At 40.1% G+C, this 17,812-nt stretch overlaps 1 protein-coding gene across 1 annotated transcript in view; it reads right to left on the bottom strand.

Moving 5' to 3' along the window:
* Positions 1–262: 262 nt before the first annotated feature.
* tyw1 (tRNA-yW synthesizing protein 1 homolog) overlaps positions 263–17,812 on the bottom strand; it is an 88,799-nt gene continuing 71,249 nt past the window's right edge. The window contains exons 15-16 of the mRNA XM_080459386.1: positions 13,508–13,675; positions 263–1,639 (exon numbers count right to left, since the gene is read on the bottom strand). Of these exons, the coding sequence (XP_080315512.1) occupies positions 1,418–1,639; positions 13,508–13,675 (390 nt within the window). The 3' untranslated portion in view covers positions 263–1,417. The remainder of the gene's footprint in view (positions 1,640–13,507; positions 13,676–17,812) is intronic.

Here is a 17,812-nt window from a genome sequence, read left to right as displayed (position 1 = left end):
TGATCGGTAGAAACTGCTGGTCAGAGCTTTACAATCCTGAAACGTCTGATTGAGCGCGGTTTTACCAGATGCTTGTTATCCCATGAGTCAAATCTTTTCAGATGTTTAACTTCCAATGTTGTAATTCTAGTTTTGACCTAACCCATGCGATTAGAACGGGCTAGAATGGATTTGGATACATGTGCTTTTTTAAGAAACACTAATATGTATTCCTAAATTCAGAGGGGGTTCATTGAAAACATGCTCAGGGATGCACGAAGTAGCTTTTCGTAATGAAGTACCAGAAAACAGGACACTTTATTTCAAATACATTTATTACAGTGACACATCCACAGACCTGCAGGGAGCCTCTGCGACATCAGTGACCTTACAAAACAAAGCAAAGCAAAACAGACCCAAGAACTTACATCTCCCTTTTAATTCATGTAAAACAAATCAGTATAAGCTTGATTTTTACATCTGGATTAACCGTCGCCTGTTCACCTGTGAAGCTTCGATTCTCCACCATACCTCAGTAGATCACCTCTTAGAGATGAAGAATACCTCAGATATCTATTTCAGTGCGTATTGTCTTATCTATTTTACCGAGACCTGCAAGACAGATCGGCCTCACTATTTCTAAGAATAAGATGACTGCAGCTCTTCATTTGGTAGCAATCTTTTCTTTTTCTTTTTTTAACCGTCTTCAGTAACTATATCACCTGAAAAAAAGCAGCATATTTCCTGCCGTCTCGGCTCGCAGAAGTGAAACCAAGCAAAGCAAAAAAAAAACCATTGTACTGAAAGTGTGAAGTCAGGGAGGCAATAAGAAGCTGTGAAGAGGCCGTCCCAGCAGAGATGCAGCCTCGATGCTCTCTCCCTGCAGAGTAAACACATCCGTCGCCTCGGTGAGTGGGCGCGGGGCTAAAGTGTCTGGGAAAGGTGCGTAAATCCCGCAGACGACATGAGGAGGAACGAGGGTGTCGCCCTTTACATGCTTATTCACGTCCCGTCTGCTCAGCTGCATCGGATTCTCAACAAAAAAAACCAAACAAACCAAAACCAGCAATCCGGCGGGTAAATAAGCCACCTGAAGGTTCAACGTTAATTGAAATATTCCCTGATGCCGCCGGGTGATTCTAAAGATCAAAAGTCATGGACATTTGTGTGAATCAGACTTTGTGAAAGTGGGACGTGCTAAAACATCTGAACACACGTATAAATGAGCACAAAAACTAACATGAAGGGGAATGTGTGAAGCTTCTTTCTTTCCTTTTTCTTTTTTTTTTTTTACAGCTTTTATCCGATCTTGCGGCAAAGATCAAAATTTCATACAAAAGAAAAGAAAGTATACAAAAGCAGCAGTGGACACCAACAAGTAAACTCAATTAAAATGGAAATAAAAACATTTAACCCCCGAATCTCTGCGGCCTGCCAGTCAGCACCCCGAGATGTCTTTGGTTTTATTGCGGCGTTGGAAGCGCGTGTCGGCCGGGTCGAAGCCTTGTTCCCGGGCTCCGAACAGAGCCCAGCGCGGCGTCCTGGCCATGTAGTCCAGGGCGGAGAAGCCCCGCTGCCCGCCGCTCTCCTCCTGGGCTTTAACCAGCTCCTGGAAACGCTCGTAGTCGATCCACGTCCACCACTCGCCCCCCACCTTGAACTGAAAGAGAGGGCAGAGAGGCGCGGGGGCGGCGTTCATGGATCTGAGTGAGTGGAATCAATGACGCTTCAGAAAGTCCTTTAATTACAACATCCGCTTCGGATCTACCACATTACCTCTTAACGACCACAAATACAAATATCCGATGCCTAATAAATGACTAAATGAATGATGAACCAACAAAATAAATTACATGCATTATGAATTCATTCATAAGAAAAATAGGTTCACTAATGACTAAATAAAGGATTTAATGAATGCAAGAATGACAAACAACAAACAAGAACACTTCCTTTTTTCATCTCATCTTGCATACATCTGATGGAGAAATCTAATTTAAGACACAGCAGCGCGTTCTTACCCAACATACTCATGTCATTGTAAAAGTATGTTCATACTCGTAGTAATCCTCGTGTAACCTCGTGGCCAAATCTAAAATATCTGTGGTTGTTTGTGTGTTGATCAAAAGGTGCTGCAGGTCTGTGGATTTCCAGGGATTAGTTTTATTCTATAAATTAATTCTTTGCTCAGCTTATTTCATGTTAAAAAAAAAACTAAAAAAAACTTTTAACTGAACACAATAAAATGCAACTCATTATTTTTTAATCACAACCAGTTTATCACTCCCCAGTAGCATCTTGTTCGATTGGATCTATCTTCAAAAGGTTGTGGACTCCACCTTCCACCTATTCTATCTTTTATAAATCACAGTTTTCTATTTTCTCCATCCGTCTCGCCACAGTGGAGAGAAGAGGGAGATAAATGAACAGCAGAGTGAAGGAGAATCAAGTGACAGGACGCCTCGGACGTCATTCTGCCTCTCTGAGCCGCTTGTTTCCCCGGACCAGTGCACAAGGTGAGGGAGCGTGATCTCCGCTTTCCCAGCATGCAACAGTGCTCTCAAGTGAAACCGCGCTGAAGTGTAGGGGCAGGGTGTCCGGGGTCAAACTCGGGGACCCACCGTGGTGACTCCTTTGCTGTGGGATTTCAACTTGCAAACTTTAGATTCCAAGTCAGCTTCCACCACGGGCCCAAATCCCCCAAAACTCTAAAATGGTCGTCGTAGCCTTCGGCTCGGATGTGGGTAGAATATGAACGTCTTTAAAAAGCTGTAAGTGGATGAGAAACTCCACCAGTTCATCCCGGAGTCGACTGGTGGACAGAAGTCTGCAGCTTTTCTGCTTCCTGCTGTTTTCAGAAAACCCCTCCTGTTCTGTGTGCCTGCCTCTTTAAGAGGCGAAGCGCAAAGATCACTATCCCTGGTGCCTGCTCATTTGTTTTTATTCTCCTTTTTCGTCCGCTGGATCTTTGGTGCACACCGATGGGAGCTATGTGGCCAAAAATACGTCAAAACACTCAGAACATTTGGGAACAGTTTGGGAACAGTCTCTTTTGTTCCTTTCGCTGGCTGCACGTGAGCTGTAATGCTCAACACTGCCCCCACAGCTCACCATTGGTATCACATATCCGTGGGCAAAGAAAACACCGGGTGCAGATCAATTTGTCATGACGGAGGAGCATTAAAAATCTAGCCAGCAGAGACATTTACGGGTCCTCGTGGGCTTGCAAAACGTATCACACATGCTCACATCTAATTACAAAGGCAGGATTTGATATGCATATATATAGAGAGGAATCCCATGTCAATTTTGGAGGGGGGCAATAACCCATGTGGAGGGATTTGGGGGTGGTGGGAGTCCCTATAGACACATAAACATTCATCAATCTTTCCACAATCTCAGACCATCCCCCGTTAGCCAGTTTAACTTTCACTCAGTATTTTGATTTCATATCTAAAGTACAGTTCAAGTTTATTTTATTTTCTAAAATCATAATGCAGTTGTGTCGATTAGGTTCCCTTATACTGATGAACAGGTGAATAATACATAAATATGGTGACAAGTAAAAAAACCAAAATGTGAGCATTAGTTGCTACATTTCTTTAATTTTCTGAACGCAACCAGAAACAATATTGCTGGTTGCTATGGCCCAGGGGGCTGCAACTTTTACAACCAAAGGAGCCATTTCTGTGATTTTCCATCTGATCAAATTGACCTGGAGCCGCAAAACACGTTTCTCAAGCTTCTAAAGTGTCATATATACAGTAGTTTTAATACACATACAAAAACTGTATCTGTGTGTAACTGTATGTTGCCTTTATCAAGTTTCAGTTCCAATTTAGGATGGTCAATTTTCCCGAATATTATTTTTTAGATGTTTTGGTTCCTAATTTTAGCAGTTTCATTCTTCTCTTAAAACATTGTTTAGGACAATTTTGACATTTTGAATAGAAATACTTTAATCCCAGAGGGAATAAATAGAAAGAAAGTTGAATATCAAATAAGATTGAAATGAAATAAGCGATTTTTGAACATGTGCCAGGCTTAACGGTGAAATTAACTTAAACACAGCAAACACTATATACATAAAGGACATTTTAGCCATTATATCTCTTTTCTAAGCAGTTTTCCTTGGGGTTTTTTTCCATTTATGCCCCACCGCCCACCCTTTTTTTTTTTTTTTTGAAATTCTAGGCATTTTAACATTTGTTTCTCCTATTTTAGTTATTCTGTCTTTTTTAAAATAATAATGAAACATAATCAGTTTAATATCTTTTTTCATCTAAGAGATAAAAGTCCTTTTGAAAATGGGAGCCACTACAAGCGAGCCAAGGAGCCACATGTGGCTCCAGAGCTGCAGGTTGAAGACCCCTCTGCATAACTTCAAACCTCCTGAGATGTTCCGTCCATGGCTGCAGACAAACTTAGTGTAGCAGCAGGGGGGCAAATGGGTCTCTCTCGGTTTTGACCTCGGGGCTTTTAGCTTTTACAATTTAAAAGCTTTTGGGTGAGTCGCTGCTTTGTTGTAACCCGAATGACTTCACTGGCGTTTTGCAATTCTCAGACGTCCCTGAAATGAAGCAATTTCAATATTAAACAAAAAAAATAGGAGACGACATCACTGGATTTCTGAGAAACGCCGAGTCAAAGTGAAGGACATAGGACGGTTAACCCAGTTAAAGACGTTCTGCCGGAGCTGAGGCCGCTTCACCTCCACCATGACAGAAAAGCTGCATCGCTAACGAAGCCTGAGGAGTAAATAGGAAAAAAAAGAAGAAAAAAGAAGGAAGTTGTGCCTATTGGGGGTTCAAGTTTCCGTAAAAAGATATTTGCTCAGCTGACAACTCTGCAAACAATTCCAGTCTCTGAGCAACAAAAGCAAAAGCTGTCAGTGAGGTGGAGGCGGCCTCTGGTTTGAACTCTTAGCTGAGCGAGTAGCACTGCTTTTATCAATGGAACACAACAGGAGGAAGCTTCAGGTGTGAACACAGTGTCGGCCTTTAATTGATCCCTTGACCACTGAGAAATCCCATTCTCCAGATTCTCATATGAACCGACCTGACCAGGAAGCCGACCACTATTACTAATTCATTTAAGAGCTTGTTGAGTTCCTTCCTGCTTTTCTTCCGAATGTGAAAACACCATAGAAACTTCCTCGAGGAGATGAGATGGAAGAGGTTAAAGGCTCATAAAGAAAGTTTAGAAACGACCAAAATGCTCATGAAAAAGGAAGGTACGATGACCGAACGTCGGAGGACAAAACAGCAGACGGACCGACTCGGAGCCACGGAATGAGACTGAGGTGCTTCTCTGAGTTGCATTTTGAGCTCCTCTGTTATGTAAGTTGACACTGAAACCCGGAGAAAATCATATTCTGGATTCTCTTCCTGCCGAGACGCTGCTGCAGGAAAAATTCAGGCCACTGAAGACACTTAACAGCAAAACATCAGACTCCCCGCTCACAGGAGGAACCTAAAAATGCCTTCAGCTCCCAAAGTCTGCTGGATTATTGATGACCGTCCAAACACATACACACGCACACGCACACGCCCACTCCCACGCACACACACATTTATTTACATAGAAGACACTGATGCACATTCAAGCGTCTAGTTTTTGATTAAACTTTAATTTTATTTTCATTCTAAATTCCTCCTCTCTACCTCCTTTGTGTCCTTGCTCTTGCTGCTGTTATACTTTATGACCGACGCACAATTTTAAGTTGTTAGGTCTGATTAGAGGCGGAAAGTAGTGAAGCATTTATTCTTTGTTGATGTACTTTAGTAGATTTTGCAGGTATTTATCTGGCTGAAATTTCTTGATTTTTCCTCCTTACATAGAAAGGGAATTATTTCTTTGTTTGTTTATTTTTTTGACTTACAATATTCAAAGTTTCAACTTCTAGGAGGACGATTCAGAGTTGCAGTGAAAAGGGGAAAGCGGCTGATGGGACCAGTTATCTACACTGAAGCTGCAGGACGGGTTCAACTAAAGTGGAATCAATACTGGTTAATTATCACCTGCATATATTGGGAGTATAATTTAGTTCTGTGTTGTGGTATTATTGCATGCACTGTATGCATTACAAAAATGATTGTTCATGTATTACAATAACAATAATCATGTTCAGTGTCGTTGCATTCAACAACACATTCTCAACACATTACTGTCACTTAAATAAATTAAATTGGTACTTTTGTTAATGTATGTTTTACTAAAGTATCTTTCTATACAAGAACCTTTATCAAACCCATTTTTTTGGGTCCAAAAAAGAATTGTTTTATTCAGGCCTGTTGAAGGATGACGATATTGATAACAGGCAGGAATGAGGCCACCTCTGCTGTAGACTTCATTGTTGAGTTGAATAAAATTACAGTCTAATTTAGCCTCATTGTGATTCATTCATGATTGTAATGTTTACATAGTTACATGACTGCATATAAATATCAACAACCTTCTTATAATAAACCTCTTCTTTGTTTTATTAAGAGGAAATGTGCTTCTACATTGAAGGTTATATGAGGTCCTGATTCCACACGTTTGCTCTAAAAAAGAGCAAACTTGAGACTGTGTGGTGAGTTTAGCTTATTTCTTATTTGAAGAGTTTCCGCTCCATGTACACATTTAAATTAACTGTTCCAAGCAGTTTGCATTGTGTCCCGTCATTCATATTCACAGCGATGATTAATAAATGGAGCAACTCTTAATTATTAACGGTTTCTGTCACCACACTGAAGACAAAAACACACGCAGCCTGTAAATTATAACTATTTCTGACAAAGAATTATTTTGGTCTCCTTGAAACGAGGTCGACTGAACTGAATGCGAGGCTTTATTTTCTTCTTTCAAAGCACAGCCAAATCCCCCACAACGGAATAAATCCCATGAAATAGTTAGATGTGACTTCAGGAGTCGACGAGAATTGAAGGTGTTTTAACACGTGTTGGTAAGGATTTGGTGGAGAACTGTTATATAAATACTCTCCACCTTAACCACTCTGGTCCAAGTGTGTCTTCTTCCCATGATGACTAGAGGAGCATCATGTTTACGACGGGTCTTTCCACAATTACTTCATGCAGCTCAGACTTTTTTTTCTTTTTCTTATTTGCAACACTGTTCTAAACACTTCCTGTATAATCTTTGTGGCTTTTATGGGCGATTTACTCGAGGAATCAAACCAAGGTACAAACCACTACTCCACTGTGCAGCCCCTCGTCTCATTGAAAGTAGTAGTATTCCTCATAGGGATGCACGACATTGGATATGTGCCGATAATATTAAAATAAAAATATTGCCGATTACCAATGCCGATATAATCCGGTCAAAATCACGTGTCGGCGGGATTTCCCGCTTCCCATTCATTGTCTATGTGAAAGGCACTGCGCTGCATTCTGGGTGCGAACTGCTTGCAGCTCATTTGCAAAGCGAGGATAGATTCTACAACTGCACACCATTTTTCTAACGCCAAATCTTTTAGGAAATACTTTTCGCCGAACTGATTTTTAGCAATAAAAGAGGAGGTTTGTGACCGAGCCGCCATGTTGGTTTGGTTTGAACTCCAGGAGCAGACGGCCCAGGGTGATACGTTGGTCCAATCAGGTCCGAGCTGTGCTCCATGCTAAAGAGTCTTCATCATATATTAGCAATGCTACATGATAAACATGGTTAGAATATATCTGGGATAACTGACTAACTCAGTTCCTAGGGCAGTGTGTAGATAAACGCTTTGCGTGTTTGTACACATATTAATTTTAATTTTAGGTTCACTTATAAGTTCAGTCTCAGAGTCCAGTGCATGAGCGTCCAGTAGAACCTGGCAGAAAGGACAAAAACAAGGAGGGATTGTACATGAGGATAAAGAAGCTCTGGATAACCCACTAACAATAAAGGATATATTGGAAGCTATAGGAAATATAAATAGCGGCAAAGCCCCAGGCCCTGATGGGCTACCTATTGAATTTTACAAGGTGCTTAAAAACAAGTTAGCCCAACCACTGCTTAACATGTTTAAAGAATCATATGAAACCAGAAGTCTCCCAGAATCCTTAAGATTAGCTACAATCACTCTAATATTAAAACCTAATAAACCTCAAACCGAGTTCTCATCATATCGGGGGATCAGTCTTATGGGATGTGATATGAAAATATTTTGTACAATCCTGGCAAAACGCTTAGAAAGACTCGTACCAAAACTAATAATAGATGATCAACAAGGTTTCGTTCAAAAAAGACAAGGTTATCATAATATTAGACGTGTTCTAAATATACTGTATGAAAAAAAAAATGCAAAGGATACAGCAATGCTGGCTGTAGACGCATGCCAAGCATTTGACAGAATTGAGTGGGCCTATCTTCTGAAACTGCTTCCAAGATACGGACTAGGAGAGGAATTTATCAAATGGATTGAATTGCTATATACAAACCTTACTGCCCAAGTTTTAACTAACAACAACATCTCAGAACCTTTCAATTTACAATGTTCCACATGACAAGGATGCCTGCTGTCCCCAATTCTATTCACTCTTGCTATGGAACCTTTAGCCATTGCAGTGAGAACTCAGGCAGGACTGTCAGGGGTATGCGTTGGGGGGATAAATGATCTTATATCGTTATTTGCTGATGATATAATATTTTTTCTGACAGACTTAAAAAATACCATTCCCAACCTGGTGAACCTTATTGAAAAATTTGGAATGTTCTCTGGATATAAAATTAACAACAGTAAATCAATACTTATGTTTCTTAATGAAGAGGACAGAAAACAATCCAACCATACAAACAAACTTTACAATTGCCACAGACGGATTCAACTACTTGGGCATCAAAATCACTCCAGATTTGAACAAAATAGTTGCTACTAATTACGACCCCCTAGTGGATCAAGTTACAGAAACTTTAAATCGTTGGACAAACTTACCCATCTCCATGATAGGACGAATAAATATCCTGAAGATGTCAATCTTACCCAAATTCTTGTACCACTTCCAGACACTTCCCATGCCCTTAACACAATCCTTCTTTAATAAACTCAATAAAACATTCAGTCATTTTGTATGGAACAATAGGAAAGCAAGGCTTCGTTTTAAATTACTATACTTGCCCTATGAAAGAAGGGGCCTCCAACTCCCAAACCTTAGATGGTATTACATGGCTGCCCAATTGACATCAGCGTCACACTACTTTTGCACAAACCCACCCCCTACTTGGGTGACTATTGAACAACAATCTAGTCCAAATTTGCTCCTTAATAGTTATATCTACTCAGCCAATTTAAAAACTCTTAAAAAAACAGACTAAGAACCCCTTTCTAAAAAACACTATCATCGTGTGGCACAGTGCACATAAACAAATTGGTAATCCTTTATCTCTATCCCAATTCACTCCCCTGTGTAATAATGAACACTTCACACCTGGAAAACAGGATGGAGGATTTAAACTATGGAAAGAAAGGGGTGTCCAAACAGTCAAAGATTTAAATAAAGATGGGATATTACTTACATTTAGTGAACTGTGCCATAAATTCCAAATCCCTACAAAGCATTTCTTCAAATACCAACAACTAAAAAGTTTTCTTTCATCAAAGTATGAAGACATGATACACATTCCTAGTTTATCACTAGTAGAAGAAATCTCTCTCAAAAAGCGGGAACAAAAAGGTTTGATGTCAAAATATTATAATCTATTCAGGTCGAATTCACCGGATTCTGCGATAGATAAATTAAATGCTTGGAGAAATGACATACATGAACATATAGATGAAGCAGATTGGAATGAAGCTTGTTTGCGAGCTCAAAAAGAAACAATTAATACACGACTAAAGTTACTTCAATACAAGTGGCTGACAAGGACATATATAACACCTGAAATACTTCATCACATATCCAGCAATAATCCAGACACATGCACCAAATGTCGTGATCACAAAGGGACACTAAAACATTGTATGTGGGAGTGTAAAGATACAGTATATTACAATTTTGGAAGGATGTGCTTAAATGCTTATCAGAAATTTTTGAAGTGAAGATTCCCCTTTCTGCCAAACTTTGTATATTGGGCATATACCCAGAAAACTTTTCAAGAACAAGGAAGCAAAAGAAACTACTGGATTTTGGGCTGCTACACGCCAGGAGAGCTATAGCGTTAAACTGGAAGAGGATGGAGGCTCCTTCAACAATGGATCAAAGAAGTTTCAGAATGCATTGGACTAGAAAGACTAACTTATATTGCAAAAGGAAAACAAAGAGACTTTGAGAGGTTATGGGAACCTTACATGACCATCATAACAAATTAGTTTTTTTTTTTTTATTTGATTTTTTTTGTTGTTGTTTTTGTTGATGTTTCTTGTTCTTCCTCATTAATATTTCTGTATCCAAACCATTATGTTGTACTGTACAACGGTCTATTTAAAATTGTTTATATATTTTCGCGTGCAAACTTCACTAAGTGTGTGTGTGTGTGTGTGTGTGGATGGATGTATGAATGTGCGTCTCATGTGTTGTTTTGCTCATGTCCTCTGGTACAGGTTGATGTAACCAGACTGTTGATTGTATTGTATTATTAAAAATCAATAAACATGTAAAAAAAATAAAATAAAAAGGAGGGATTGTACTACATGTGTGTTTCAAATTGAAGTTCTTCCCTGTTTTTCCTCCTTCCATGGAATCAAACTCTCCAGAGATGCTTAAATAGCCTCAAAAATACACTGAGTGCAAAATGCTGTTCATTTTTCTCATGGTGGCTCAGCCTGTGCTCGTATTAAACAAGCACTCAGACCATTGAGCACCGACAGTGTGTCTGCGTGACTTGGAGCAGGAAGAGGAAAAGTGTGTGTGTGCGTGTGCGTGCGTGCGTGTGTGTGTGTGCGTGCAGAAGACACTGACATTTGTAGGTGAAGAGGTGCAAATGAATGAAAGTGTTGCACTGTTGTGTTCCTGAGAGAAACGTAGCATGACAAAGAAAAAAAAAGGAGAAAAAAAAAGCCCTGGAATAGAAGAACGGAGGGAAGAGAGGCAGGTGGAAATCAGTCCAGTGAAATATTGATCGTGTTCACGCTGGTGTGTGAGAAGTGGAGAGGAAGTGAATGAACAACAGAGTTTTTTTTTAAAAGCTTTTCTTGCTTCTAAGTGGGGAATGTGTTTGTTTGTTTGTGCGCGTGATCACCAGAAATGTAATAATAGTTCTGCATGTTTACACTTTATGGGTTGGCATGCTGGTTTCTCCGCACTAAAGCAGACTACAATGTAGAAAGAGTATGTTTTAATGTGCGCGCACTGTTCTTTTTAATGACATCATCCATTCATGTATATGTCTGTTTGGGCAGCCAAATCCCTTTTGGTATCTAGTTGGAAAAACAACGCAATATTGACTCGTTGTGCCTTTTATTCCGGTGTTCCTTTTCTCATAAATAGTCCTCAGATGCATCTTTACCAGGCAGGTGAATAACTCTGTAAGCAATCCCGAGAAAACAAGCTGCGAGTAAATAAAAACAAAGCAGGATTAGACGTTTGTGCACTTCAGAATAAACCCAGCTAATCCACTGAGTACAGCCAGCAGTTTATATCTGTGTGTTTGTGTGCCGACCGTCTTGAGAGAGCCAAGAAAACATTTAATCATCATTCATCAATTATTGACGGACAGCTTCTCTCGGCGGCGGCCAGCAGCGACTGATACCGTCTTGGGCGGCGTGCCTCTGTTGGAGTAAAACTACTCTGATGGCTGCATACTTCAAACAAGAGGGCGGACAGGAGACTAAATGATATCACTGATCAAACAGGACAAACAAAAAATGAATTCAATCACAGGAACCTGCAGAGAGACGCCGAGTTTTCAGCAAAGTTACTTTGAAAGAGAATTAATAATAGGACTTGTGAATAGCACATCATTCCAAGAGGATGCCACGTGTATGCCTGCAAACGGTTGCTGTTGCAGAGTTCACTGATATTCCAGAAAACTAGAACTGCAGCAGAAAGCAGGAAGAGCCAGGAAGCTGCACGGACTAATGGACTTTATATCACTCCGTCATTAATATCTATTTTTACATGTGTTTATGTACAGAACAAGTGAGTCAGTCTCGATTCGGCTGCTAACTTTTACACATGTTGACAAAGCAAATCATTAGAAGCGTGGACTTGGTGAGTGTCGCACCGTATGCTATTCTAGGAATCGAACCAGGGTCCCACACCCTCAAGGCACAAACCTTCAATCGATGTCCACGACGACGTACATGTATGAAACAAATACATATAACTGCCAACCTCCTAGGTAATTGCGTTACATATTGAAAATGACTACCTGATAAAACCCAGGTATCTCATGATAAGATGTGCGAGGTATTAAAACTAAATCTAATTCTTGAGTGATGACTGGTGCAGGCTCACATTTCAGGATTATAACGGGTGCTGTAAAAGAGCCATGAAGACTTTTAGACATTAGTTCACATGATTGAACATAGTGTAACCGCCTTAACACATTTCTAATAAAGTTTAGGACAAATTATAAATGTCTCCACTGTACGTCGATGCCTCTGATTTCAGTTTTTAACAAGTGCAGGTTAGTGAAATGCCATGAGCATTTAGTTACAGAATACACACATACATTATGTCACATACACTTAAAAAGTAAAATGGTAAAAGGATTTCACTCATATAGCACTTTTCTATTGCTTGTGCAGTCCCAATGAGCTTTACATTGTTAATCACATTCACATACCAATGGTGTAGGGAAACTGGCGTTAGGTAGTTTAATTCTATGATTTGACAAAGTTTTTTCTCAATAAATCTTTTTTTCCCCCATTTGTTTTCACTTTATTTGCTGCACCATTTAACCCACATTCCTATATATTTCTCTAAACTCGGTGCCTACGTACACTGCTGGTCCTGAGTAAACAATGTTCTTTACGTGTGGAAGCATGGAAATGACAATAAAGACCTTGAAACGTTAAAAGCTAAATGTTTTTCCTTTTCTAAACAAGATTAAAGACTTATATTATAATTGTCCCTTGATCAACTCTCTATTTGCTGCTGGAAATCCGGAAGGGTGGTTGCAAAAAAAAAAAAAGAAGAAGATATATCCAAGATTTTCCATTTTGTTATAGCATATGGAGAACTGTTTATCCAGCAATGTGTTTTGTATTTAATAAACAGAGGCAATATGTCCGACACACTTCTGATTACTGTCTTTTTAACTGTGCCACATTTGAAAGGAATGCACATTTATGGGATGTGTATGTATACAAATAACCTTCTCTAAAAAGGCTTTTCCTTGGTATTTACTGGTGTTTGTCTGGTGGATAGGATGGTTAAAATTTGGAGATCCTAACCGGATAAGTCAAACACGGCATGTCGACACAGAAAACCAAAGGTAACAGCAAAAAAAGTTGTTCAGCATTGGTGGAGACGATTTTGAGAAATGCAAGTTGCATTTCAAAAGGGAAAGAAAAACTCTTGTTTGTCTAGAATAATTGCTGAAAAATTCCACTTATTAAAACAAAAGTCCTTACTTTTTGTGCAGAGTCTATTTGTGTTCTTACCTTGGTGTGTGCAATGAGCAAACAGTTTGAATGCTCGTGCTCGCAGGCGATCTCATACTGAGGCAGCATGTCAGCCAGCTGCTGGACGAAGGCGACCACTTCCTGGTGCCAGGGAACATTCGCCATGGTCAGAGTGCTGGCAGAGCTCTCCCCGCAGTACGTCACACCCTGGACACACACAAGCAGCATGATTAGAAACCAAGTGGCGGAAATACCGAGCTCCAGAACACAAAGACACATTGGAAGGAGCAGAAATGTAAAACAAAACAAATCAGACTATTACACAAATAAATACTCAACACTCAAGGGAATTCTTTGTATTTTTATTTAATTTTTTTTAACCATCTGTAGTGATTAGTACAGGACCTAAAAACTGTACTAATTCTTGTGCCTGCCTCTATAAGAGGTGAGGCAAAGATTACTATCCGGGGCGGCCATTTAATGTTGTTAGTATGCTTATTCTTAATAATAATAATTTATTTATCTGCCATATTTTCTGCGTGCCATTTAATTTATTATCATCATTTATTTATTTATGCGAGCACAGACACATAAAGCACATCATAATGTGCGGAACATATGGGAATAGGTTGCCTCAACTTTTCTTTATGATTCTGCCAACCGTGTCCGAATAAATCCCCCAAAAAACTGTGATAAAATGTCCCATACATAGTGGATGGGAGAGGCACCCCATGGAGGAGATCAAAGGGGAGGCAGGCACACAGAATTATAAAGTAATATTATTACGAATATCAACTGGTCCTACAATTTGTCCTCATGACGTGTCCGTCTGAAGAGTGAACACCTTGTTTCCAGGGGACACTTGCCCTTGGATATTAGGGTGTCCCTACATCAGAGGTTTTAGTGTATAGAGTCTTTATAACGTGTATACATTAGCAGCAACCAAAATGTCAAATACAACACAAGACCAAATAAGACTAACAAAGTTCATGAAAATTAATTAAACTTGTAATACACCTTTGGTTGGGCTTTTATTAGAATTTATCAAAAATTTAATTTGCAAAACATCTGATCACACGGTGCTTAATTTAGAAGCGGAGGCGTAATTTCCCATTTGGGTGGTGGGAAGAATCGAAGTGCAAAGGTATCTGGCTTTGTCCAGGAGGATCAATGAAAACAGCAAGATGAAAGCTCCGCGCTTCGTGATCAATAGCTGCAAATCTGTGCCTCAGCTACAAGTGATAAGGACAGAGGGGCACTCAGAGGAGAACAATAGCCCCCGACGGCAGAGACAAACTATTGACGGGCTCGGCTGGGAGCAGAAAGGAATGAGGGGGCTTTGAAAGGACTACGTGTGGTGCCCTTTTCCGTGCGACCTCAAGAGAATCTGCTCCAAAGTCATTACCCTCTGCTACGCGCCCTGCATCTGCAATCACTTTCATCATTCCCTTATTTTTTTTTTAAGGATCCACATTAGCGTGGACACACCACTGCATCATCACTCCAGCTCCAGCTCTTAAATAATTATTAGGGTCAGGCTGTTGTGTGGTTCACACTTGTATTGTATTTCCATGTCCAGCTGCCACTGTGGGTCCAGGCAGTTAAAATGAGATTGACCTTTGTGTTCATAACTTGCTTTCATTGGCAGAAACCCCTTGAATTACACACCATAAACACCGCAGAGGTCACAAATACAATCGACTCAGAATACTAAGAACTTTTAATATTTTTATTTTGCTATTTCACAGGGCAATAGTATTGAATCAGCATCTCACAGAGTCGCGCAAAGGTGAATGAGAACAGGAGTGATTGTGTGTTACACTAGATTTTAGAGAATGAGGGGTGTATCTCCTGATTCAAGAGCTTCCTCTCACAATGAAAATACTTTCATGGTAGAATAAATGGCAACTCATGTCCAACTCATGTTTAAAAGCCTGAGTCTATTTAAAGAGCGGTTGACCTTAGAGAAGGTTTTGTCCTTCAAGAGGACGTTAAAGCTCCAGTGTTTGATTTCAGTTCAATTGTGTTGGAGTGCTGAGTGGAAATGGTGAAGAGTCATGATTATTTTATTCTATTTTTCTTCATTATCCAACTGTAGCATTGTCACAGACGAGGCCGAGTATCTATAATAAAAGAGCAGAGGAGGAATCTCTCCATAGACAACAGATGTGATGGGCTGCATCGTTTTCTCTCTTAAGAAAAATGTGAAGAATGTTCTTCAGCGAGGATGGCACTGTGTGTTTGTGTGTTTATTCATTCACGTGTAAGCTGTAGCACACATCCAGCAGGTCGTACCAAGTCAGGACAATGTTATAGTTCCATATGTTGATTTGAGCACATTTTTTTTATTTCTTTATGCATATAGTTTAAGTTCACGATTCCTACCCATAAACATCATTTTTGATGATGTCTCTTGTGCTAACCTCTAGTACCACAACGACATACTCCACCCCAGACTCGAGGCTTACCTGCACTAAAACAACCAAAAAGCTCTTTTAAGGAGGACCAGTCAAAGTGTCTCCAAATCTCTCATGGGTCTTAATAAACACACGGTGTTCATTCATACACGCAGCACCTGTGTGCCGGTGTGTTGTAAAGGAGCCAAAGCAGCAGCTGTGCGACAGTAATTCTCTGATTGGCTGGCCAGGAACATTATTTGATCCTCATCCTGGTATTTCAGAGAGGAGAAACAGGAGTAAATACGTGTGTTTGTGTTTATGGACGTGTTGGCAGGAGCAGAATGTGTGTAAGCATCTTAGTGAGAAAAATAACTGCAGTTAATAAAGGTAAATTTAAAAAGCTTACAACGTAAAGCACTGAATCGTGTTCCTAAGACTTAATACACACACAAAATGTGTTAAAAAAACAAAAACAAAACATCTAAACTAGTGTCACCTACGTCACAGTGATAATTCGAGTGGAATCACTCTACAACATTAAAGTTTTCAAATTCATTTTATAACAGCACATGTGACATATATATATAAAACAACCATATAATTGATCAAATGTAATAGTTTCTAACTAACAACTTATGTCATAATGTGGGTTGCACAGTGGTGTAGTGGTTTGCACTCTTGCATCACATCGACAATGTCCCCGGTTTGAGGACGGCTTGGATTCAGGGGTTTTGCTGGAGTTTGTATGTTTGTGCCTGGCTTGTTTTTTTCTTCTCTAATGGGAAATATAGGCAAAATATTTTTGAAATATCTTTAACCCTTATATAGTTTCCATATTTCATGCTTTCACAGTATTATCAAGGTCAATTTTAAACCAAGGCAAAAATGCGTAAATAGCTTGTCTGACCTTATTAAATGATTAATTTATCCTACTAAATGTTTGGCAGACCAGGGACAGTGCATTTCTTCTCTTTTGAAAAAAAAACTAATTTCCCTCCCAAATAAATACACAATATGGCTGTTTCACGTGATCCAGATATCACAACTCCACCAATCTGAGCTTTGCTAAATCCAATCAATGGAATTTATTTGCCTGAAAGCAGTCATTTGTCGAGGGAAACTGAAATGCTGCCGCTCCTTTAGAGGTATTTTCTTGTTTTTCCCGGTGGCAGACTACGCGAAAAGCTGTCTTAGGACTGATTCCTTTCGTTCTGGAAATTGATCGACTATTTTCAGGTTGCCATTCACGTCTCTCTGAGCCTGTCCACTCAAGAACTGTGGGGGGGGTCTCTGACTTCAGGGGTGAACTGCAGCTATTTCTTCAGTAATTCAACCACATACGTCCAGCGGGGCTGCTTGTGGATTCCTCGCACAAAGCTAAACATACACAGACAGTTGGATTGTTGAAGGCTGGAAATATAGGGGGGGGCAGGAACACTGGACAAAATTGATGAGAGACTTGGAGTTATCAGCCTTGCCTGGAGGCCCACTGAATAAAGATCAAGTATACAGGACTCGGTATAAATCACAGAGCAGGAGGAGGGCCAATAGAAGAAGATCTCTGGAGATATATGAATGTGCTGTATCAACAAGAAGGTGCAGGAGAGAGCGATGGAGCAAAGGAGTGAAAGCCTTCCAACCTGTTCACATAATAATCTCTTTCTTTAATGGAAATCCTAAATGCTGATCATGGAGGCCAAGTTCACTGTGCGCGTTTCACTAAATTTATCTCAGTGCATTACCCGACCCCTCTCACTCACTCGCTCGCTCGCCAACAAATTCATTTCCTTCCTGGGTGAGTGAGGGACCAGAGACAGGTAAAGTGGTACTGACGCTGCCGTGGGATAATAAATCTCTAACTGGACAACAGCGGGACTTGCGGATGGTGCATTGCTTGGAGGAAATATGCTGCAGCACATGAGATGATGAACTCATAAATGATGAG

Source organism: Lipophrys pholis, assembly GCF_963383615.2.
Source record: "Lipophrys pholis genome assembly, chromosome: 3".
Classification (NCBI taxonomy): Eukaryota; Metazoa; Chordata; class Actinopteri; order Blenniiformes; family Blenniidae; genus Lipophrys; species Lipophrys pholis.
This window is presented reverse-complemented; position numbering and strand designations above follow the sequence as displayed.